The sequence below is a fragment of the Numenius arquata genome, chromosome 11 (genome assembly GCF_964106895.1).
Source record: "Numenius arquata chromosome 11, bNumArq3.hap1.1, whole genome shotgun sequence".
NCBI lineage: Eukaryota > Metazoa > Chordata > Aves > Charadriiformes > Scolopacidae > Numenius > Numenius arquata.
The window spans coordinates 16,176,444-16,202,328 of NC_133586.1; the positions used below are offsets into that span (position 1 = coordinate 16,176,444).

Sequence of the window (25,885 nt, forward strand, 5' to 3'; positions counted from 1 at the left end):
TGATTGCTGTTTAAAAACAACAAAAAACCCCATCAAAAACCCCAAATGCCCAAAGATTTTTTTTAGTTTTTAATTCCTTCACAAAGCGATCTTCTTTCACATTCCACCAAAAAATAAACCTGTGTCTGAGGTAGTATTTAAACTCACATGCTGTAGTTTGACAAACTTGGAGCTAAATATCTAAGACTGCGACAAAAATCCTATCCTCTTCCCAGTTATCCTGATAAAAATAGCAGATGGGCAAAATCTGATGTGCCTTTGAGTGCAAGTCAGTATAGTACTTGAACTACTGTTAAAATCACCTGGCTTACACGAGGACAAAGAACTAGCTGAAAAACAACCTACTTCTGTCTTAAAGAAAAACTCAACGTTTGTCATCCCAAATCAGAACATAAAGACTTTAAACTGCAGAACATTTGATGGAGAAAAGGCACAGAATTTCTTTTAAGTACAACACTTCCTAATACTTCCTCTTCACTTTTTTCTGCTTAATTTGTGACAGTACCTCAAAGGAAGCTGGTATCATAGCTTCCCCAAACTGAAATACATCTCCCAGGGACATAGAGAGCCTTATCTGATATACAGTAGGATATGTCATGAAGTTCACGTCAGGTGGACAAAATTTTAATTTGCATCACTATTTTTTTAGTCACATATCAATCATGCGATCTTACGGTTCTCTTTTTGGTTGATATCTTAGATAACATATATCTTAAATGCCATAAAGCTCTTATAAGACATTTTATATAAGATTTATATATAGGCTTAGTATGACTCAGTAACCGAACAACAGTATTCACATTTTTCCTATGAACGTTCTTGACAGCAAAGCAGTTGCCCAAATATTGTAGAGAAAAATCTTGTTGTTTTTCCATCTGTTTGTTCTAAATACTTACCACTTTGTTCTCTATAAGGTCACACACTATTTTATTGTTAAAGTAATCTATTGGCGTCCATCTAATTCCTTCTTGCACGTATTCTTCCTGTTAAGTAAAAAGAAAGACCACATACACACAAACTCAGCACTACTCGTGTTCAGAAAGACTTGTCAAATGTATGACTGGGGGGAGGTGGGAGAAATGACCCTAATGATAGTTAAAATCCAGCCCTCGGCTACCCAAGTGATGAATCGGAATCCTTCTCTGTTCTCCCCACATATTCTTTTGTCATTCATAGCCCTTGAGCAGTTACTGAGAAAAGCAGGAATATTTTGTCAGTACATCTATTGTCAAAGCACTTTGCAAATAGTAACAAAGTGACTTTCGCAGTATCTTGAGAGTGCACCTAAGCATCCATATCCTAATCTATTTTAAAAATTAAGATTGTGACAGGCATATCAAGGATCAGATCCCCCCAAAACACCACATTTAAAAATGCCCATGAAATGGAGACACAGCTCTACTTTTTATTTCATACGCAATTACTGTAACCATAAAGACATCTAGTGACTGACTGGGGAAAAAATTCATACTAAAATTTGATTAAATTGACCCACTCAGTTGCATACATATGAGTTCAGCTCGATACTTAGCAGGCCATTTGTGTGCTCAACTGCAACGATCAGTTGCTTTTATACAAAGGCAACTGTGTATGTGCATTCTTGAAAACACCGTGCTAAAGCTGGTGCCAGGCCTGAGCTCATACCGTACACAATGCTCCTGTCTCAGCCGCGTTCTGCCTGCCCGCCCAGGCAGAGGCTCACATTCACATAAAGTGAGATTTTGCAGTAAGACTCTGAGCAAAGAACCGCAAATACTTGCAGTGTCTCAGTAACCTATTTCATTCATATATAAAAAGGGTGTGGAGGATATTAAGGAAAGCATTCCCATTTAACTGTGCGTCAGGTCCAACGAAAGCACAGGGATGGACCAAGGTGCAGTTTTCCATTTCTGTCAATGAGTCAGAACATGCAGCAAGTCTGGGCAGAGTCATACGACTGCATTAGAACACCGGATGACGGGCTCGCTTCTGGACCACTGTATTAGAGAATAAATGTCTGTAGCTGATGTGGTTTACAGTTTCAGGATTAGCCAACAACAAAAGGGTCTTTTTTTGTCTTGCTTAACAAGGCAAATTTTATTGTTAGCAGATGATGAAATCTCAATTTTTCCACTAATTGAAAAAGCAATAGCTCTTTTATGAATTCAAAAATAATGTCTGGTTACCTGTTCTGCCTTCAGTGTCAGTTCAATAAAAATCTGCTGTAGTTTTTCGTTAACGAAGTTGATGCAGAACTGTTCAAAACCATTTTTCTACAGAAAAGGAAACAATTTAAAAATTAGTCTCGTGCTTTATATACAATAATTCTTAGTTCTTATGCTGGCAATAAGCTTCAAAGAAACACTGTCAGTGATGGATAGGTTGCTGACTTTATAGACATTCTGTGTAATCTCAGATCTTTCTTTTAAGATCAATGACCTAGTTTCTTTGAAGTTTCTTCAATACTTTGTGTTCATTAAGTGAGACATTACCAGTGAGAACTCAATGTCCAGGAAGCTGGGTTAGGTTTTTTTGGCTTTTATTCTGGCCACAGGGTTTGGGTTTTTTCCTGATCTGGATTTTTTCCCCTCTAAATAACAAAAATACTCTCCCGGGTCCGATCGGTTAAAACCCTGAGTATTGCATTGCCTTACCTGGAATATTTCAAAGCCATAAATATCAAGGACACCAATGTTATATTCTTCATGGTCCTTCTCCATAGCTTTATTAATAGACTGATAAAACAGAAACAAAATGTAAACCAAAGTGTAGTTTATATATACATATATATATTCATATCCTGAAATCTTTATATAAAAATACTGGGTTTCTTCAATAAGAACACATTTGAATGGAATACAAAGATACATAATAGGGTATTTTACTTTGACTTTTTAATAAAGTGTTATTAATGGCTAAGAAATGAACAGTACACTATCCTGTTTTCCAGGTTAGTGAGCCTTTGTTTCTACTGTTTGTAAAAATCTTTCTCCTTTTGTTTAACTTGCTAACTTAAAGAAAAGGAGCCAACAAAAAAAGAACAGCTTTAAGCCTGATATTTGATGCATTTTGCAGATGATACCATGAATCTTTTCACCTATTTCTGTGTTCCCCTATTTTGCAGCATCAGCGCACGCACACAGTGGGAATTACAGAGCTGTCATGATGAGGGAGACTGAGACACTAGCAGTGCCACCACAGAGGAGACTTCTGCTTCATCTAGCCAGCATCTGCAGCCAAAGGTAAGGCTTCTACCCCACCAATCCAGCACGGGGTCTTGTTCTGAACAAAGCATACGTCAGCATGGAGAATGGAATTTGACCATTTGCTCAGATGCCACAACATCAGGATTCTGAAGGGGTTCTTTGCAGGAGAGTGGGGTAAAAGAGCAGGGGACCATAACCAACTAATCTTGCTTATCTGAAAAGGCTCAACTGCGTTGGGGAAAGTAAGAGTCAGAGAAGTATGGACACTGGCAGGAAGGATATGTCAGAATATCATATGGGACAGTTGTGGCAGGAGACTGAGTAAACACAGTGCTGAAAGCCCAGCGCATTTGCTTCAAAGGAAGTGTAGCATTTGTCATATAATCAGTACCTCGTATTTGACACCTGTGGTCGTGCTCCCACTGCACTGCTCAGTGCTGCTGCTAAGGGTTAGGCAAAGAAACATATTGGGTGAAAGAAGTGACGGACAAGCAAAGTGCTGCAAGGAACATCCCTAGCATACTTGTACTTGCTTTGATACTTCAACAGAGTCAAGCAAATCCAACTTACATCCACCAAGTAATCAAAAACACGGGAATGAAGGGCCTTGGCCAGTGCATCCCTGGTGTAGCAGGCTTGTTCCACATTCAGCGTTACATTAATGGACTCAGATTTGCCTCCCCACTTGCTGTCCATCTGTCTGCTGGTCAGTTTTTCCTTTAGGCGATCCTGGTTAATTCCCAGGAGAAAAGCAGGGAAAGCCAAAACTGCAAGAAAGATCAGGGTTGCTGGATTATGACTTAGTCTAAACCAACACAGAACGAAGAAAGAAAAATTACCTGTATCTCTAGTAATAATCAACAGTAAAACCCTCATGGGGCAAGCACCTTAAAAATAAAAAGAGGATGGATTTATGTCTTTAAAATTTCCCTAAGCTCCCCAAGGACATTTTCAACTCTTTACTTATGTGGATTTCAATTAAGATAAACCACCTATTTCTGTACCTTCAGTCCTTCAAACACGTAAAGTTGGCTTAGGTCATAGTTTTGAACTATGTGGTTCAAAGAAATCACTTATGGAGGAGACGAAAATAAAACAAAGAGCTCTCACATTAATTAAATTTACACCATTGAAAATTCTTTGTAAGAACATGAAATGTTTCAAATATAATAAAAAATATGCTATCTGCTTCCTAATATTCTTTCCCTTTCTTCTCCTAAGGTAGGATACTGCAAAAAAATTTCAATTGTCTTGCCGTTTATTTGATTTTGGTTTTTTAATCATTATTCTGGAAGTACTTTGCAAATTCTGGTTTCCCTTGTTTAGAAGTAAAGCAAAAAAACACATCTGTGCAATAAGCAGCCACCAGTATAGTATTCTTTACATTCTTAGCACATAGTGCAGACGTTAGCTGCAGGTGTCACACACCTTAAGGAATGGAAAAAGAGAAAGAGCTTGAAAGCGTATGAAAATAGCTCCCAAGTGCAGTTCTTGGAGTTGGCATTGCACCTCTGCTAAACCACATTACCCTCTAACTGTGTTTCTTCCACGTTCCACTGCTTTCAGATCTATTTTACTGGTTTGAGGAGGATGTAAAATTATCACTAAGGCAGCAGCCACTTGTACTGTATACATATGTAACGTCACAACATGATTTCACTAAACCCTTCAGTACATTAATCCAAAATTGTTTTTAAAATTGCAGATAACCTCCAGCTTTCTGAAATCTGATTTATTACCATCAGTAAGCTGATTAAATTTACCCTAGGGTACTAGGAACCACACAACTAACCAAAGTTGAGCCACTGGCAACATCTCTGGTAACTCAGTGAGAACTTGGGTTGAAGAGCACATGAAAAGGTCAAACATCATATGCTTTAAAATGGAAAAGAATGTAGGTAATTATAGACCAAATATGCTCATGTATACTGTAAAGATGCCAGAATAAGTATTTAGCCAATACTACTGTAAGAGTTTATATAGGTAGTCTAATGGTAAGAACCACCGTGCATACCTCAGAAACTCTTCCTTCGCAGTGCTAATGATTTACTGTAGCTGGCGTACAACTTGAAGAATAACTGGACATGACTTGATATAACTTCACATTCTTAAGATGCCTGATTATTTTCCCTAGATATGGGCTACAGAGTTACTGTCTAGAAATTACTGTAAAGCAGGATATGCATGTAATTGAAAAAATGACCCTCAAAGAGTAATCAATAGCGTTCTGTGAAATAGTTTTAAATACAACCTGTGAAGAAAAGCTGAAGAAGACTAGGTTCACTTCACTGGTTTTCTGAAAGTGTAAAACAAATCTTTCAATACAATGCAAGTGTAAAGAAGGATGGTTTAAATCGTTTTCTGCATCCAGGGAGAACAAATAGTACTTGGCATGATTCGCAACATCAAAGATTTAGAATAAATAATAAGAATGTTTAGCACTGTAACAGACTAGTAATCACTGGCAGTTTTAAAGAAGTATTTCGTAGAATCATAGAATGGTTAGAGTTGGAAGGGTCCTTAAAGATCATTGAGTTCCAACCCCCCTGCCATGGGCAGGGACACCTCCCACTAGACCCACTTGCTCAAAGCCCCATCCAGCCTGGTCTTGAAGACCTCCAGGGATAGGGCATCCGCAACTTCTCTGAGTAAGCTGTTCCAGTGCCTCACCACCCTCACAGTAAAGAATATCTTTCTAGTATCTAATCTAAATCTCCCCTCTTTCAATTTAAAACCATTACTCCTCATCCTGTCACTACATTCCCTGATCAAGAGTCCCTCCCCATCTCTTCTGTAGGCCCCCTTCAGGTATTGGAAGGCCTCTATAAGATCTCCCCGGAGCCTTCTCTTCTCCAGGCTCAACAACCCCAACTCTCTCAGCTTGTCTTCATAGGAGAGGTGCTCCAGCCCTCTGATCGTTTTCGTGGCCCTCCACTGGACCCGTTCCAAAAGGTCCATGTCCTTCCTGTGCTGAGGACTCCAGAGCTGGACACAGTACTCCAGGTGGGGTCTCAAAAGCGCAGAGTAGAGGGGCAGAATCACCTCCCTTGCCCTGCTGGCCACACTTCTGATGCAGCCCAGGATGCGGTCAGCTTTCTGGGCTGCCAGCACGCATTGCCAGCTCATGGCAAGCTTCTCATCCACCATTATTTGTCTAAATGTCAGTCAAGAATGGTCTGCACAGATTTGATTCTGACTCAGAGTAAGAGACTAGAGTTTTTGGTGTCCTGAAGAATGGCCTTGGCATGTTTTTCTGCAACTGGCTATATAATAACAAGAATGCTATTGACCAAATTCTTAAACTTTTTTTTTATTTCAGACTTACACAAAACATGACTTATCAGTGGTCTTTTATTGTGTTTTATCTTTTGTGGCTGTCCAGGCCATAAACGTTTTACTATTTAGTTGGCAAGAACAAACAGTAAATGGGGGGGAGGATTAATAGAAAGAGAAATGAACCCAAGTTTTAGCTTCATAATGCAGAAATTGTAGTAGACATTGCTATTCCTTCTCTGGCTTCTTTAAAATGCGTTATGTTTACAACTAAGTTCTATATTCATTCTATCTACTAATTTTTTCAATGTATTATTCATAAACAATTTCTGTATTTATATCCCAGTGAGCAAGAGAAATATGATGCATGTGGCTCTTCAAAGAAATAGATTCACATTTACCAACTTATTTTCAACTCATATCAGTTTGTTACTTTTTGATGCAACACACTGGCTATTAAATGTCTTGATTTCATTGCAACATTTAATACTATAATTTAAATGGAAGCATGGTAGCTGATTTGGAATCATAAGGCATACAAGAAATCCTATACTTTCCTTTGGATGTATAAAATGCCACAAAATGTTTTTCTTTGGGTTCATTTACTATTCTCTCAAATTAGGAAATTAAGGTTAAAAATTAGTAATTTTTATTTCCCAATTTCTAAACAAATGTCAAGAGAGTACTAATACAGTTGAGTGAAAAGCTGACCGCACAAGGTATTTTTTCATATTTAACTTACCTAAAACTAAACAAATGCAGTTTTCCTAAACATAAGCACCATTCTGAAATAAGAGTTAAGATAACAATATGTATAAGCTACTACATACATTATGCTTATCCACTCTGTCCTTAAACTGTCAAGGTAGTATAAAATCAACATTAGGTGCAAGGTATAAATCATGACAAAAATGTTTAAAACTCAAGATCCATTAATCTTTCAACATCTTGCTGATGTGGACCTAGCTGATATGAAGTAGCAGCAAGAGATGAAGGATGCAAGGACAGTACACTGTGGATAAGGAAATGATAAGGAAATAGTTACACAGTAGATGTACCTAATAATGAGGTATGGGTTGAGAAATTCAAGACAGGGAACATAACTGTAGTATGTAAATTCTGCATTTCAATTCAATTCTGAATTTCTGTTTTCAAGTCAATTCTTCTGGATGTATGTACATACAAGTATACGCCTGAGCGCTGACTGTACCTGAGACTGGGGATACTCCACAAGTTGGTAGCTACTTCCACACGGCAACAAGGTCAGACAAACCACGTAAGAAACAGGTGTTCTTATGAATGTGTGTTGATGCATTGAAGAGACCAGAGTTCAGGTTTGCTTGAAAGCATTTCTCACAATTTCTGCTATTTCATACTCAAAGGCTGGAAAACGATTTCTTAAATTCAAAATCCTATTAGGTCAATGACACTGTACAAGACAAAACAGGGGCCTCAGTACCACTGGGTTTGGAAGAGAATCTAAATTAGCAGCCTCACGTTGTAAGAAATGATGCACTGTGTGTGGATAAGCAGCTCAAGATTGCAGTTCACCTCATGCCATCTGGGTTTCAGCCCACTGCTAATTCTGTAACGGTTTCCAGAGGTACTTACACTCCTCACTCTCCACTCCTGCATAGTTGCCAACTTCTTTGAAGCTGATGTTTCCCAAATGCAGTATTCCTGCCACTATCTGTAGCACCAGTGCCTGTTCCTCTGCAAAAATCCCAATCACACTCATTGCATGCTGTAAAAACAAACAAAAAACCATGAATCGGTTAAAGAATCTGTTCAGTGACTCTTTTCATAGAAGTCCTTTTAAAATTTTGATGTTAAAAATTTGGGTTTTTCAAAACAGTTCAAATACTTAAGGCAACCAAATTTCATTACAGCCTGCATTGAAGTTTCAAAAGGTACCAGATGTCCTACTTCAGCATTTTTGTACTTTTTTTAATTCAAATATAGAAGCAGCTACACCATTTAGAAGATGTGTTAGAAAAATAATTTTGGAAAAATTAAAGTTATTAAAAGCCAAGCACCTGCTCTTAAGTGTCACACTAAAAACAAATAATTTCATTGCAAAAATGGGAAACAATTTTATTCCTTCTACACAGTTTATTTACCGAGACTAAGAACTGTGAAGCTGTACTGAATAACTCTAAAAAGCAATAGTCTATCTGGCTTCAGCTGTGAATTTCAGCCCCTTACTAGAAAATAATCCACAACATTGGGTTTTGGAGTCTAGAATACATGGTAACTTATAGAATGTCTTCTCAACGGACAGTTTTTCTAAAATACCAAAGTTAGCTAGAATACAACAGTAATGATTTTTTTTTAAGGCCTTTAGATGTGCTAAATATATATATATAAGATTTGTTAATATGCTTATCTTAAATAGTAAATTTTTAAAACAGGAGACTGGCAAGTTAGCCTGGCTTGCATGAAGTTCACACAATGAATTGGCAGAAGTACTGGATAAAGATCCCTGATCTATGCTTTCTAAGTCCCTTTCTCCAGCCTTTCAGTTGCACTGTTTCAAAGAGGCATAGAGATCAGCCCCACTGAGAATTCAGCTAAAACAGGGCACTCTTTTATATGTTCTTCTAATGGAAGGTCCTCACTGTGTTTGCATTTTCACATTTTTCATACTGCAGATTATCTGCACCCAATTAAAATTCATTAAATTTGTACCCTTCTGAAAAAGAACAAACAGAAAACAAAACGCCTTTTTATAAAAAGTATCTATCTTCTCAGGATTGCTAGGCTGCAACACAGGACCTCTTCAGGGTAATATACTTCCTCCTCAGGGTAAAATATAATTAAAATAAGTTACATCTACATTAATTTCTCATTCCCACGTTAATACATCAATGTTTTTGCTACAAATGGACAGCAAAATGAACATACATCCAGCACTGTGCAAATCATACAATGAAAAACTCACCAGTGTTTCTTGGAAATCCGATTTGTCATTGATGTCATCAACTTTGTAGGACCCAGAGAGACTCAGATAGTAGTAGTAGTCCATACTGGTAATACCAAGACTGCTTTTTTGTTCTGAGGAGGCCCCTTCAATTAACTGCAGAATAAAAATCCCTAAATTAGGTATCATACAATGATTTTCAGTAGAGATGAGGCAGGCTGGAAACACGTGACTGAGCCTGAAATTACTGGGAAAGATATGGCTAGTGCTGTGCCAGATATGTATCCTTCCTATGATTTGTTAATTGCTTAACCCAAAAGAACAGATTTTCATCCCCATTCCTATGAATGGTTTATTTCTAACTTCCACATCTAATAAAAAGCAAAAACTGTGACTAACTTGAATGCCTTCCATTATCTTTACCTTAACAAGGTATGGCAAAGCGGGTTTTCCAATCTGCTATATATTGTCTAAATCCTCAGAGCAACGTGTTTCCCATGCCTACTGAAAGGATGGCAGAATTGAAAGAACATAATAAGAAAGCATTATTTGTGACTCTAATTGTGAGGTCAACTATTCTTTATGCCCATTATGGCACATACTAAGCAAGTATTCAACTGCTCCAATACTATGTTTAATTGAAGCATGGCTCAAGAGACACCTCTTTGCATCATTTAGGCCAACAGGGCCAAGAATAAATAACAGAGTACTTAAGAAAGCTTCCTGCACTCTCTGTGATACCAGAGGAGAGGCTCCTCAGACCCATGTGAAGTCTAGGCAGCTGTGCACAGACAAGGCTGCAACAGGAAAGCCTTGAACAAACTAACTTCTGAACGGAATAGTCAGAACCCCATAGTCTTAACTCCTGCGTCAAAAAGCCTCTCCAAGCCACAGAGGAAAATCAGCAGGACAGCGCAAATTGTTCATACACCTCTGAAGAGGAGAACGCACAGCTTCTGGAGCAATTCCAGCTCCAACTCAGCCTTCCATCCTGGTACTGGCACTCCAAATTTACGTGAAGTTGCTCATAGTCACTTACAATGCACTGTCTTTACTCTAGTTTTGCACAGCACTTCAGCAGATAAGGAACTTGTATGTCAAGGACCAACGAAGGCCAGAAAAGCCTTTTGAAACAAAAAAAAAAAGCAGGGATGCTTGGAAGATTCAACAAATAGGTATTATCCTAAATGTCCTAGAAAACTTAACTGAGAATTACATCTCTCTCTCACAGCTGTGCTATGGAATTCCAGAGCAGAAGGTATAATTATATAGGCCAGTTTAAAAAGAAATCTGTTGGAAAGTCCTCATTTTCTATTATATTCTACTGGAATTTTCCCTATGGGAGTTGACAGTGAATTTCCAAGCAAGGCCTTTGAAATATTGAAGTACTTTTGTTCTGGAGCTGAAAGGCAGCTAGGTAGGGTTACGTTAGATGGTGTCTTAATGTGCTATCAAGCTTCCCAGTGATATCCAGATTATCTTCTTGAGTACACATTCAGTAATCTCACTATGTTGAGAATGACTTTTCAGTCAAAATGAAAAATTTGTGCTAGTCATTTTAAATAACTCGGAAAGGACTTCTGACCTGGTAAAAAATGTGAAAACTCCTCTCTCCAGGATTCCTCATTACCACTCGAGATTTTTCCAGTAGGAAGTTGGAGATTTTCCCTCCGTCTGGTTCTCCACCTGGGCTAAACTGGATTTCAAAGTATTTCCCCTGCAATAGATAATTAAAACTGTTGAATGATTAGTAAAGACAAACCTGAAATCATGCACTTGTACCGTGTCTCAGGGAAGGTTACTAGGATATTTAATCTTTATGGATGCTGTGACACAGCTGCCTCAAGGTGTAACCTAAGCTTATATTCTCAAACTATCACGGATCTTCCTTTCTCCATTAACAAAGCACTACATTCAGAATAATACAGCATGTGTTAATGCAAATGTAGAGAGGAAGCGAGTGGCTCCTTTTCACTGCTGAGACTCTTGCTTAGCATAAAGGAAACCACAGTGCTCACCTACATGGGAAGTAAATTTAACAGATTTATGACCAACAGCAAACATTGCGTTCTGCTTGGAAGCAAGGGAAAGCAATTATCCTGTTCTTTCAGAGAGACGTTAATTGCATTAACACTCACGTTGGCTGAGGAACAAATCTCAAATTTGTAAAGCCTATGGGTAACTTTTAAAAACAGAATGTACAGCATATTAGCTAGTGAACTGTCATTTCACGATATTATCTCCAGTATTTATAATGACAGACTAAAAATAATTCCTGCCTACTTTCTGTATGTATTAGTAAATGCATTTCCCATTGAACAACTCTAAGGATAGTTTCATCTATTTTTCAAAAAACTATAGATTTTAAATTTTTTTTAAACTTATATTACTGCATATATTTCACTGATCTGGCAAACTGGACAGTTTGTTGCTGATAAGTTATTTGCTTGCAAACTGAACATTTTATAAATTGTTAAGGAGTACACATGGTAAGAGAAACAAATGTGCAACCTATACAGAATGAAATAGAGGCCTCTCAACATATACTTTATGTTTGGAAACACACTTTATATTTTATTTAGATTTACCTCACTTGTGGTCAATTTATATTATACTCCTGAACCCTGTCTCTGTAACAGCACAGAAGTTGGAAGAATAAAGCAAGCTCTAAGGTAGAGGGACTTACAAATCTGCTGGAGTTGTTGTTCCGTACAGTTTTTGCATTTCCAAAGGCCTCCAATAAAGGGTTGGACTGTAGAATAATATCTTTAACATGCTAAAATTTTAGGAAACAAGAGAAAAGAGAGATTCAGAAATCCACATTTCTAAAGCTCTTACAGATTTTCTAGAAAACCATGACATCTAAATTATGTACTAAAAAAACCTAGAAAGACTGCACCTGTAAGAAGTCCTCTTGATCAGATAAGGAATAAAATCTAACCATTTTTTTTTTCAGAGCTTCAAGCTCCTATTTTTTGAAGAAAATCCTACAAAATTAAACAAAATGCCTGAGGCTAGAAACTAGTCATTCTGTTCATTGTTCCACCAACAAACACAGCCAATAGATTGATCTGCGTTTTTCATCATCTTGATTTTAAACGATTTCCTTCTTACACATGAGCATTTAGATCTTTTTAGGGGTCTGGAGCCACAACCAATGTAGTCAGAGCAGAATGAAATGTAGGAATCTGCAAGTGCTTCAGCAGCCTGTTTTGGGATTGATGCTGCTGCTATCTAGCTGTCTTAGAAAGCAGTAAAGCATGTTACTATTGTCTCTTGGTCTGATCCTAGGAGTTGGAAGTAGGGACAAAAGATAGCTTTGGAACAAACCCAATGCATGCTGGGTTGTGAGGAGAAGACTGAATTTTATTTCAAAAGAAATGCTCAAGGCAGTTTACTAACTTCATCAACTGTTACTCTCATCACTAAGAATATTTTTTAATTTTATACAGAAAGACTCTTTTAAATAAAGCAAAATATTTACTTATAAAGTATGATTATCTTTATTCCAAAAATAACGCAATGCATACTTTCTCTGGGTGATTCTCTTGGTTACTGAACTATTCTCTGCAATGTTCTCAGTATCCCTGTTGCACAAAACTAAGCAGAAATAACATATTCAACATTAGACACTGCAATAAAGCAAAAAATAACAGCAAGCAGTCAGAAAGAGCGGACTGGTAAAAGCAGCTACTACCTATTTACCACTGCCTGTCAGTCAATGAATGACATTGTAACGTCATTAAGGGAATTCTAATGGCCAACTCACCCAATTAGCTTCTGTTAATAAGTTTTGATAGATAGAGCAGACATTGATAGTTATTAACAAAAGCAACTATTTTTTGTTTCAGCTAGCTTTCAGATACTCTAATTTTGACTAGATAATCTCATAAAATAAAATGATGCTCCTGTTGTTGGCTCTCTGATGTATGCATACAAATCAGAGATTTAACGGAAGTAATAAAAACCCCAAAAGCCAGTTCAGTTTTTGATAGAATGCCAATACAGGAGGAAAAACCACACACATCTAATGAAAGGAGACTGGTTGTTGTTCTTAAACTTCTTAAGAACAATAATTAAAGTACCTTTTACTCCTTTGCTAAAAAAAAAACAACACGCCCTTGTAGACACAATTCAGCATGAGAGCTACAGAACTTTTAGCAGAGATGATTCTGGTTCCGTGGATTTCCCGTCACGCAGGCAGCCCAGCAATCTGCAAAGCAAGCAGCTTGCTGTCCACTCCATTTACCTCTCTGCTGTTGAGGGCTTGCATGTATTTCTAGCTGCTCACCCACAAGCTTCTTCAGGAGAGTGCCTCTTGGCTGCCAGTGTCTGCCAAGACAGACCTCCGTCATTTTACCTCTGAAATAAATCTTTAGACTGTGCTTATGCTTCAGTATTACTCACCTGTACTTTAGGGCCACCTCCTGAAATTTTGGAGATATAACTCATTATATACTTAGCAGCTACAGTCTTTCCAGCACCACTTTCCCCGCTATGAAAAAAGGAACACAAAAATGTACCTGTTAGTTTTTAAATAACTCTAGAATGGAGTAATTTGAGGTTTATCTTGTTCAGACAAGACCAGCTATCTTAACAATGAATAACAGTAAATAGACACCATATTTACATTGGGTAAGCTGGTAATATAGATACTGTGACATAGTATTGTAGCATGGTACTTGGATATATTTCTGAATAAATAATTTTGAATACGTCATCTTGCACAGACACCAGAATCTCTATGGGACTTCAAAGTCAGAAAACTATGTAAATTGAGAAATAAATACACTTAAACCAAGATGCTCAAAAGAGAACAAGTATCTTAAGAATTCAGTTCCCGTCTAGATTTAGTGGGATTTCAGATCTTAACACATAAACTCATTAGAAAGTCCAAGCTTTGAATGCCATGCCAGATACCTACTTCAGTTCAGGAGTCTTTTGTTTTAGGTGTTCCTGAATGAAATAATGAGACATTATTAATCACATCCTGAGTGACGGAAGACCTACCTTCCTGTTCCTATGCCTCTTGACAGAGGGTACAAGAAGTCGTAATACTCCACACTAGCTTTCACAATTCCTTCTTCCATTACAATATTTCACTTCAATGGTAAATAATGTTTACAACACCAGTAGATTTGCCTTCTTGCAATTAGTAAGCTTCTCAAGAGGGAAAGAAGATTGGCATGCCAGACAATCCAACCTCACACTTTATTTCATACCTTAAAGCTAACAATTTCTAGAGAATTCCTTCAGCCTTACAGAAATGTTGGTGCAAGTCAGCTTTACCTTAATGAATTTACCCTGACCTGGACAACTATACTAATACAAAAAACCACACACGGACGTTGGTTCAGTTCTATAAAGATATCTGAAATATTTTTTTTCTTGCGTGAAAATCTGTGCTATCTTTAAGCTCCTGAATAATTTCAGTGAATGTTGTTGACTCTTCTATCCTGCGCCTACTTGTTCCTGGATATGGATGAAATGCACATCTTTTTCTGCACAAATCTTAGCTATGTTTGCCAGAGAAACATCAGCATGTCCTGCACAGGAAAAGGACTTGCTGAGAATGTCAACTCACAGCTCCTTATCAGCATGAGTAATGGAGACATTTTCAAAGGTTTAATTCTGAAAAAGCTCCTCAAACTGCCAAGCTGCAAATACCATTTTGCATCTTTAAAGCTTCCAGACAGCACAGAAATACTGAAAGGCTTTTTCCCCTCTCACCCCTGAAATGTTTTCATGCTTTTGTCTTCTCCTGATTGCAGTTCTACAGATCAATCAGGAAACGTGAAAAGGTGAAAAAATACTTCTTGTCATCTCTGAAATGCAGACCATGATTTTTATTACTCTGAGTCATCTTTTCCCAAGCATCAAGAAGAAAACCTGTATGTATTATTGCTATCTAGTACATTCACAGGGACAGAGAGAGTTTGCTGAATGGCAAACTGTATATAGAAGCTCAAATGGGCAATAGTTCGATCATTAAAATAACATTTCTTCAAAATTTGCTCACAGTAAATTTGCTCATTGTGTTGTAAAACAAGACAGACAAACCGAATCATACTCTTGACTTTATATATACAATTTTCAACTGAACACAGAGGAGGATCCACGGCCAAACACTGAATGAATTTGATCAGGTATTATTTATCACACGGTAAAAATGTAATAAATCTCTGTAAAATTTTCTTTGATCCATAAACTATCCTTCTCCTCCTTGTTCAAATTAAGTGCGGTTTATATTTCTCATTCCATAGCGTCTGCCACGGAAATTGACCTGGAGAAATATAGTTCCATTTTATTGTTAGTCTCTGTTTTGCTAAGTGGTCCTTTACATTAAATTATTTTGGCTGAAAGATTGCGTTTCGGAGTTTGCTTTAGATTTATGCATGTATACACTTTTTTCAGTTTTTTTCTTTTATTGATCAGAGACCAGTAAATTGCTCCAATTAAACTAGAATAAAACAGGATGATGCATTATTTATCAACGAAAGTAACTTTATCTGATGGGATGGTATCTTGCCCCCAGTAAAGCTCAGGTAGTCAACTGTAACAGGGATCTTGTGGCATTCCTGCCAAATGATTCTCATACAGAGACTTCTTCACATATATCTTACTGCTCTGCTGCTATTAAAACTATCTTAAGAAGATGTAAGAATAATTTTCTACCTTGGTAGTTTTAAATATATCGGAAGCATGGAGGTTTTTATAGGTTGAAAAAATATTATAAAGGCTTAAAGTATGTGGACTGCGGTACTGACAATTTTCTCAGAGACTTCTTACTAAAAATAAAAACATCACATAGTCTCAGTGACTAATAAAAAAGATAATGCTTTGAAAGACATATTGTTTTTTCAAGCACTATTTAATACTTCAGAAAAGTGACACTTTCTTCAGCAAAGTCAATTAACTTTTAGCTGAAATCAGAATAAGAATACAAACACAGAGGGAAAATTTTTTGCTCCTTCTTTCCTTCCCGGAAGAAACATAATCAGTGATTAGAGCAGAGAAGCAAGATCCAATTCAGAGCCTCACCCTTCTCTCTAAAATTAATTTTCTGAGTGACATTTAATATAGTATCCCTGGCTGTAGAACAATACAAGCAATACTTACCGACATCACCAGGACAACGTAGAAATTTTAATAACAAATATTTATAATCAACTCTTGGATCTGCCAGTAAAGAACACTGCCTATGTAAAATACTGTGATATGATTGGATAAGTTTTTTAGTTTGTTTACAAAGAAAATTTACTTTAATTATGTTCAGAGAAACCTCACTAGCATAACTTCAGTGAAATATTTTTCCCTTCTGAATCGGAGCTTTTACCTAACTTTCCTTACTGCATCAGACCTATGTTTCTACCACTTCCTTATTAAAATACAACCATATTTCCAGTTAGATTCTGCACAGATGTTTTAGAACCATCAATCATTCAAGTCTTCTGGGAAGTTGAGATATAGAAGCTGACTAGAAATCTCATATTAAATTTTGAACTCAATAGACTTAAGATAGACATGAGCTGCTCACTAAAAACAGTTGGGATGGTAAATGATCTTTCCATTAACATATATTTGTAGTATTTAAGATGTATTGTCTTTTCAGGTATGCAGCCATCGTGTACTAGCTTTACTGTACTCAAACGTTGCCATGTGGATGTAAAATGTAAACTAAAATTACAAACAAGAAGGACTGAAAAACTGCTTTAAAGCAACTGCAAATTCTCCTAGCAGAGATCACAGAGAGAAAGGGAAAATAAAGTCCTCAACTTTATAGAAAGATAAAACCTTAAGAACACTCTGAAGAAACACATTTATTGCTACATAATAGAAAAATACTAATCATAGCCTCCACTCTCTTAATTAAAGGACAATGATAGTCCGGAAGGAATTAAAAGCCACAACAGACAAACCTTCGTAATTAAAATCTTGATTGGACAACTCCTTGTTGACAGTTTGTAAGGGCTGCCATTTCAAGTGAGGAAAAACGTGAACATTCTGCTATGGTGGATACTTACGAGCTTGGTTCAATAAAGGCTTAAATTAAATACCATGCCTCTGTAAAACATGAACTTAATGAGAAATCAAACTCCAGTGTAACTGCCTTACTCATACGAGTAACTTTGTGATTCCTTTGTGATTCCAGTGGGTGCATACCAAAGGCGGGAGGACGGTTGTGGGTACTGCTCCCACCCCAGCACGGGCTCTGCCCCCACGCTCAGCCCAGCAGGAGCCCAGCCCAGCAACACCCTCATTGTTTGCACTGCTACAGCCATTCAAAATAGCTCACAGCACCCCAGCTGTCATTACACATGGGTATGTGTAATTTTCTTAACGCATACATGCTGCAATTACTCCACTAAAGAAACAGGCTTCCCTGGCCCTGGAAAGGTTGTTTTGTAACAGTTTTTTCTTTTTAAATTCGTATTATCACATAAAAAGGTTTTTTTTGGTTGCTATTCAGCCTTTCAGAGAATTGTATTTTCTTTTGGATCTGCTTTCCTAGTTCATTCACTGACTTTTTGAAGAAGGTGAGCTTTTTTTAATCAGTGTCTAATTGGAAGAAGGGTGTGTGATCCTCACACACACACAGAGGGGGTCCTGACTTCAGCAGGACACTGCAGGGACCTTCCTTCACCTGCCTGGAAATCTATGTCCAGGTCTGGGAGTGCATGTTCCCTCCTAGAGCCAAGGGTAGATGCTGCAGGTGCCCAGACCACATGCTGTAGGAAGACACGGATGCACACCAACCCCTTCCCCATCACCCTTGTGTGTCCATGAGCTCTGGGCATTTTGTTTCACAAGGCACACCTGGGGCACAGGAATAGGGAGGCCCTTGTAGGAGTACAGCTCAGTGTAGCAAACCAAATGCCCGGTTGACCTTTCTACATGTAAAATCAACAGCTTCCACGTACCTACATATCCTTTGCTGATATGAGGAGGGACACACCTGTGCATTTTTCCACTGTAATATGTCACCCAGGAAAGCTCTGCCTGGACAACCGCCAGACATAGGTTCAAAGAAATAAAACAATGAATGTAACTTTCAAACAGTTATTCCTCACAAGCTTTCATGGCAGCTCATCAGTGAGATATATTAATATGAAATCTATTTTCACACTCGACCTTTCAGTAGGGTACAGGAACACTTGCACATGGAGCACCTCCACATTTATATGTGTCTATATATGTGTATATATTATATGTGTATATATTTATGTCTTATGACCCACATACTAAGCCCAGTTCTGTATAATACTCCTGCGACACCATTAAATTAGTAAGTGGCTGGTGCAAGGGCATTTAAGCTTAAACTTCAGTGACCATCCATTTCCTGGCAGGTCCCAGCCTAAGGGATTGAGCGCACTAAGTTACAAGGCATCTGATCTGATCACCACTAACACCCTGTCCCCTCGGGGCTGTGACATTGCAGAGCATGCAGCCACCCCAGGGAGAAGACCAGAGAGGGCCCCCTGGACAAAAAAAAACATTCAGTCCTGAAATCTCTCTTTTGTTAAACAGCAGTTAAATTCATAGTGATGCCTCTCAGCATGTTCCACAGAGAAATGATAGAAAACTTAAAAAAAGCTGTTATTAATAAAATAATGAGAGTTGTCCAAATTATTTTTTCTTTTTCTCCTCTTTCCTTTCGCTAGTTCTTGGGCAAGTCTCATAGGCCAGTGGTCTCCAAATGCTTTTGATCACACACACCATCATTAAAAAAATGTCTGAGCACACACTCCTGATGTATACAATTTATCTCTTTATAAATCACACACATCTACTACTGAAGGTTTAATATTTTCTTCCTGCATCCAAATGAATTTCACTGCACAGCCCCTGTGATGCATGCACCCACTTTGGAGACCACTGCCACAGGTACAGTGCAGTTCCAGGGGCGCTACAGCGAACCTCTGCAGTTTTCTGTGTAAGAAGGACTATCAGAAGAGGTACAGTGTACCAGCTCAAATATCCTGCAGGTCTTGCTCTCTGCACAATTTATTTTATCTTACACCATCTATAAACCCACAGATGAGAACAAAACATACCTCTGGACCCAAAACTCACTTTGATTTGTGACTTAAATAATGCCTGTCATTAAAAAATTCAGGAATAATTCTACAGTGAATTGCCTCAGCCTAATAATTAAAATAGAATAACAGTGAAGAGAAAATTAATTTTCCAGTATAACTGTCCTTCTTTTGACTCTGACTGAATGCAAGCAAAATCCCAAAAGGAACAAAAGTACATTTATTTTTAACTGGGGGAAAAAAAAAAAAAAGACTAAAACCAGAGCATGGTGAATGCAGTCAATGTGAGAATGTTGGATTTAACAGTATCCGTGGCTGTTATAGTTGTTAATCCATCTCCCTCATGTAGTCATTCAAGCTACTGCAGTTTTGGCATTGGGCATGAAGCTGGCTATGTGGGAAAGAGATTTCTTGTGATTAAGCGATCATCAGGATTGCACTGGAAAACAAAAGGAGGGTCAGAAAGTACTTAGCTATCCTAGAAAACCCAAAAATGTTCAGTGGTCATGGACACAGAAGATTTTTACCAATATAATAAAAAATAAGCCTTTCTGCTTCTTGAAGTTAAAACACCAGAAGAAGATGATAAAATATCTTTCTTACCTAATAATGACGCACTGATTTTCCCTGTCAATAATCATGTTTCTGTACATGCTGTCTGCAAGAGCATAAATATGTGGTGGGTTTTCATATTGTGCCTAGAAGGGGAAATAGAGAATAGTTTTTCAACACAACATTAAACAACGCAGGAAGAGCAATATAAATTTTTATTTAAATTGGAAGATTTTTTCCTGGAAAAACAATTCTAAATCCCACTTTATAGTGAATTTTACCCAGGAATTTTTTTTTTTGATCGTTTAATAAAAACAAACCAAAGTCTCTGGGTTTTGTTACTGATCTTTCTCTCATCCATAGTTTTCTCCTAAACTACTGTAAACACCCTGTTCTAAAAACGGTCTGTGCTTGAAATACATTACTTGTCCAAGAGAAACTCGCATAATTTAAGTCCATTTCACCAGTGGTCATATGCTAACAATAAACTACCCAAACTGCTAGGCAGAGCCTGGTGCTGTCCATGAAAACCAAATGGTTTCCCAAATCTATGGACACGCCCAATTTGAGCACAGTGGGAAAATGAATTTTTAAGTCCCTAACATCCTTGTGTTGACTCACTCTTCAAGCTATATTTTCAAAAGTGCGATCTAATTTTAGCGTCTCAATTTCTTTATTGTTCTTGTCCAGTTTGAGAGTTCTCAAGTTGTAGCCTCCAAATCCACTAACGGCCATTTTGTATTGAGCACCACACTTTAAGCATACAATAGCTTAAAAACTGCCTTTGCAGGAGGAGGGGCGTGTCAAAGAAAGAAACCTGATAAAGATTAATCAATACAAGTATTTTCTTGAAATACTAATCCTGTGTTCCAGCGAATTCAATTTGAAGACTCAATATATGGTAATGGATATCTGCCATGTTCTCCCAGGCTAATACAACACTACCAAAACCCAGAAACAAATGCTTTCAAAAGTTTAACTGTGTAGAATATTATTTACATGCCCCTGAATACTGCAGTACGTTTTAGACCGCTTTACTTACTGCTCCTTGGTACATTTCAATTTCCTTTTCCCCAAAATATGGCATTTGCTTGAAAGGATTCACGGAGATTAATACAGAGCCAATATATGTCTGTATTCAAAAAAAGTTAAGGTAACTACAGTTTCATAAAGTATTACCTTACCACTAAGTGACTGCCAAATAATTTTTCCATGTATTACATAATACAGCACAGCTTCAAATCATAGTAAAAACCCCACAGCTTACAACAATTGTTAATAAAAATGAAATTAGCAGGCTTACAAGAATATAAACATGTCATTCAATGGGATACTTCCATATTACTAAAATATTTATTTTAAGACATGCTAAGTATAGAAACATGTATTGGAGGCCCAAACACGACACACCTCGAATAAAAATACAGAAAGTAAATGGCATATTTAAACTGGTTTACTCCTTTGTAACCGAGGAGGTTGTATTGACAGTATTAGAAACGATTGTTTTGACCTTTCCAGAATAAGCTATTGTGACACATTCTGATCTCACAGAGACAGTGCTGAGCATGCACAGTCGGATGGAAACAGCCACTACTGAGCTAAATTGGACAATTACTCAGCTGCATGTACTAGCTGGGGAGCTAAGGGAATTAGGTAATGCAGTATGCGGTATTATTTCATGAGTGTTTATGAGGGACTATTAGCAGTTTCTAGGAGTCTTATCTGCAGGCTGTCCTATAAGAAGACACTCAGTTTCAAGCTATTATTAGTCACAGAAAGCGTTTTGGAACATTTTGAATGTTCTGCACATGTACCTACATTTACAACATACTTTAGAAATCTTTGGAATTCAAATCACAGTATACACATATGAAGCAACTGATACTACTTTACAGGCAGGACTGGTTCATTGAGCTGGGAGCTGGCAGCATACCCTTGTCAATGAGTCCAAAATGATGTACTGCAGATTTCATCTAACAATCTGGAATTGTTCATAGGCAAACTTACTATGGAAGCTTTCTGTACATATGTAGGAAAATTAACAAATTTATCCTGCTGGATTATCCTAGGTAAGAATCTGGTGTCACAGCACAAAATGGTAACTTGTTAGAGAAGAAGTATAACTCAGTGAACATAATTTCTGTATTGTTAATTTGCAATGCTTTCTTCATACATTTTTTAATTTAATTCAAAGAAAAGTGACAACATCTGGGTCTCTAATATAATAAATCAAGCATTCATTGTGTCAGTATAAACACCCGAAGTGACAGTTTTCTGTTGGTAAACAATACCAGCATTTTCTGGGACGATTTGGTAATCTCTATGCAACATAGCACAGAGAAATGTTCATTCATGGGTGGATGTACAAACAATTGAAAGATTCAAGAGACGATCTCCATTTTAGAATGAAAAGCCTTCTCAGAACTGCAAAAGGAGTCTTTTCTCCCTACACAAAGGAATTAAAATGCTTTATAAGAAGACTCCAATCCCTCATGTGACCACAAGTCCCCTTGGAAAACATACTCATTCCTGTTTCAGTAGAAAGACCATCTCCATATTGCCTTCACTTATTTTTATAAGAAAAAAAGCATAAAACCATTCCTTCAGCACTGAGCACTGACGGCTTTGTGAATGTACTGCCTGGAAGATGGAAGTCCTGTTCTACATGGACAAAAATGCTAATGTTACTAAGAGGAAGAGCACTGTACTTTGCCCCAATACTACAGTTTGACAAATATTGTGCAAATTTATCACATTTCTATAAGGCAAATTTAATAATGGTGTGGTACTTTATTGAACAGAGGATCCAAACCCATGTGCACACACATACTAAAAACCTCTGCAGTTTGGGAAGGAAATCAGCACAACTGCAACATTAATTTTCCTCTATCAGTCCCTACTAAATTGAGCTGCTACTTAGCTCTTAATCATCTGAATACCCAGATGGTGTTATATTTCCTTCCCTTTCTGCTAAATAAAAAAAAAGTTAAACTCTTCAAGGAAGCTATTCACCAGATACAACTAGGAAGTATGAAAACCGGGCTACAGCAACAGAAGAAATGGTATCACTCTCTAGTACAAATCATATTGACTAGCATTTACCAAATTCATTATTGCGGCTCATGTTAGATTATGAAAGCTAAAAATGAAATAGTGACTATTTTATCTCAAAAAATTCTTTTCATATGAAATATCAAAAAAAAAAAAGCAAACCTTTGGTGCTGAAATCTGGTTTTAGGTTATATGATCAGGTATTTAAATCTTTCATGTTTTTCATCAGTCATAGAAAAAAAAATTAAAGTGCAAACACTGTAGATTTACAGATGTTCACATGTTCACCTGTTTTCACCAGCCCACGCTTCACGGTATTAACAATTCCAGAACAAGTTGTAAATGGGGTTATGTCACAGAAGAAATGCTATTTTGTAAACAGTAGAATATGGGAGCTACAGAAGACAACATGGTATCAAGACACATATATACACTCCTTAAACCCATTAATTCCTGCTCTTCGAAGTAGCATTACCAGAATAGCTTCAGGGGTGACATGGACATATCAATATATGGAGATACAAGCCTTCTTCAACAATGGCAAGAACAATTCCAAATATCAAAAAGAGTATCTGAAAATAATTTTTCAGATCTTAATTTCAACCCTCATAATTAGCTCAGTTTACAAAGCATTTTGTGTAATCTCAAGTGAACTGTCACATAAAATGCTCAGCATCTCTGAGTAATCTGCTTAAACAGAATACATACATATAATTAGTTTCACATTGGCTCAGTAAGTCCACAGAGCCCCACTAGAAACAACACTATAAAAGGATACAAAAATATAATCATCCATGTATCGTTTCTTTAGGTTCTCCACTATGGAATCCTCTGTGATTTTGGAAAGAAGGACCATGTCATCCACTCCACTGTGCTTGACATTGTGGCTCTGCCAGTGGTATCTGTAGTGTCCTTTGCTGCCCTGCAGGGAAAGCACAATAAGCATCCAAAAGGTTACTGTGTTTCTCATTAGCATCAAATAACTGAAAACAATCTACCCAAATTCCAAATTCCAAAATATTTTATTGAATTCTAATCTTTGATCCAGGCATTACACAAAAGCATACGTAAAGGATGTCAACCGACTTGCCTCTGAACTATTAAAGAATTGCACTGCCCTCAAAAATTCGAGGGCAATTCCACGAGGCTTACATACAGAAGGGATTTCAGATGGCAGACATTTCTAAATCTAGCAGAAAAAAATCCAATTATTCCAACGGAGATGCAATCATTGGAAGCTAAGGATGCAAAAATTACACTCCTACAGTGCAATTATTAGAAGTGAGGATAATTACCACCTGAACTATTAAATTTGGTACAGTGGATTCTCCATCCTTTACAGTCTTTTCAGTCAAAGCTGCACATACGCTGCTACTCAACTGGAAGCTGTGAGCCTGATGCGGCAAGTGCTGGGTGATGTTCTGCAGATTATGGTACACAGCTTGTCGGCTGCACGTCTTCACAGTCCCTTCTGATCCGTTAGTCACCATGCTTAGCTGACATCTCAAGAGAGTCGCTCCGCACGCACACAGACTGCTATTTCAGGATGCTCCTAAAAACTTGTGACATTTCAAGCTGTACCACTTGAAATCAAAATCTGTTTTTTTCCAGCTGATTTGAACACCCTCAAACAAATTTAAATCCAGTCCAGATCAATGCTATTAATTCAGCTATAAATCTGCTCTCCAAACCCAAACTTATTTTCTGCAGCCTGGCAGATAAAGCTAACCCAGTTCTTCCCTCTTGCCCTTTTATACTTTAATTTTTGTTTACACAAGACTGAAATTAGCGAGGCTGGAATTAACACATTTTACACTAAGAAGTTATCAAGTATGCTCTCAAGGAAGATGTGGCCAACAAAATGGTTATTCTGCATATTCCCCTCGTTTTTTAATACCACAATTTCAAAGAATAAGATTTAGCTACACTGCTCTCATGTATGTTATCTATTCAAGTCATATTCATCAGAATGCAAGCAATTTATTATTATAAAGTATTTTGCAGAATAAAAGAATATATAATTTTACAGATTAAATGAGAAAATGTTGATACTCTGAACACTCTGGCTGCACTCAAGTATTTTGAAATGGGACATTAGCAAGTTACAGAGGTGCAACTTTTGTGCATACGCACTTCTGCACTAACACAATAGTGCATCTGCCCAATTGTTTCATAGAATCACAGAATCTTCTTGGTTGGAAGGGGTAAATAGTCAGGCACTCAGACTGACACTAGGCACAGGAGTGGGAACTACAAATGGAGTCAGGGAAGCACAAGGTGAATCATTTAAGTTCTTATTCAAGGTTCTTATTTTAACTGAGTTGGCTAAAAGTGTTCATTAAACCAGTCTCAGACTACATTTTTCCACATCTATTAGTGGGAAAACCCAACAAAAACTAACGCAGACACAGATTTAACACATAGTGTATATTAGCAAAGGGAGTCGGGCCTATAGTCAGCTTTATCACAACTTGACTGACATACAAGTCAAGGATCAACTGGATTTTTACCTCAAGTTAAATTAACTTGCACTAAACCCAGACCCATTTTACTACTGCAGAAAGCACAGGACTTGCAGGCTTTGTGTGTGTCTTCTATTAAGTCTCCAGCCATTGCTACCACTGACGCAACTCCATCACTGCTAATAACAGTTGCAAACTTGAATGAAAAGAATGCTTGTAAATACAGTACAGCAGAGGCAAATATGTCTGAAAACACATAATCTCAGAAATTTTCTTGAACATCCACAACTTTACATGAGCTTCAATAAAATAATCTTAAATAGCTTAGTTTGCATGAACCTTTAAAATTTTACATTTGCACAATGGAAGCAGTGATCTGGAAGCACTGAGAAAATGAAGGAACCA

The 25,885-nt window shown here is 37.4% G+C and overlaps 1 protein-coding gene across 1 annotated transcript in view; it reads right to left on the reverse strand.

Annotated features, from left to right (window-relative positions):
- Positions 1-24,508, reverse strand: part of MYO1E (myosin IE) — a 57,364-nt gene extending 32,856 nt beyond the window's left edge. Inside the window, exons 1-13 of the mRNA XM_074156001.1 lie at positions 24,314-24,508; positions 23,797-23,940; positions 21,010-21,099; positions 20,019-20,113; positions 13,786-13,873; positions 12,065-12,154; positions 10,964-11,095; positions 9,400-9,534; positions 8,070-8,202; positions 3,756-3,952; positions 2,634-2,714; positions 2,166-2,252; positions 897-983 (exon numbers count right to left, since the gene is read on the reverse strand). Coding sequence (XP_074012102.1) covers positions 897-983; positions 2,166-2,252; positions 2,634-2,714; positions 3,756-3,952; positions 8,070-8,202; positions 9,400-9,534; positions 10,964-11,095; positions 12,065-12,154; positions 13,786-13,873; positions 20,019-20,113; positions 21,010-21,099; positions 23,797-23,940; positions 24,314-24,508 — 1,554 coding nt within the window. The remainder of the gene's footprint in view (positions 1-896; positions 984-2,165; positions 2,253-2,633; positions 2,715-3,755; positions 3,953-8,069; positions 8,203-9,399; positions 9,535-10,963; positions 11,096-12,064; positions 12,155-13,785; positions 13,874-20,018; positions 20,114-21,009; positions 21,100-23,796; positions 23,941-24,313) is intronic.
- Between the last annotated feature and the right edge of the window lie 1,377 nt (positions 24,509-25,885).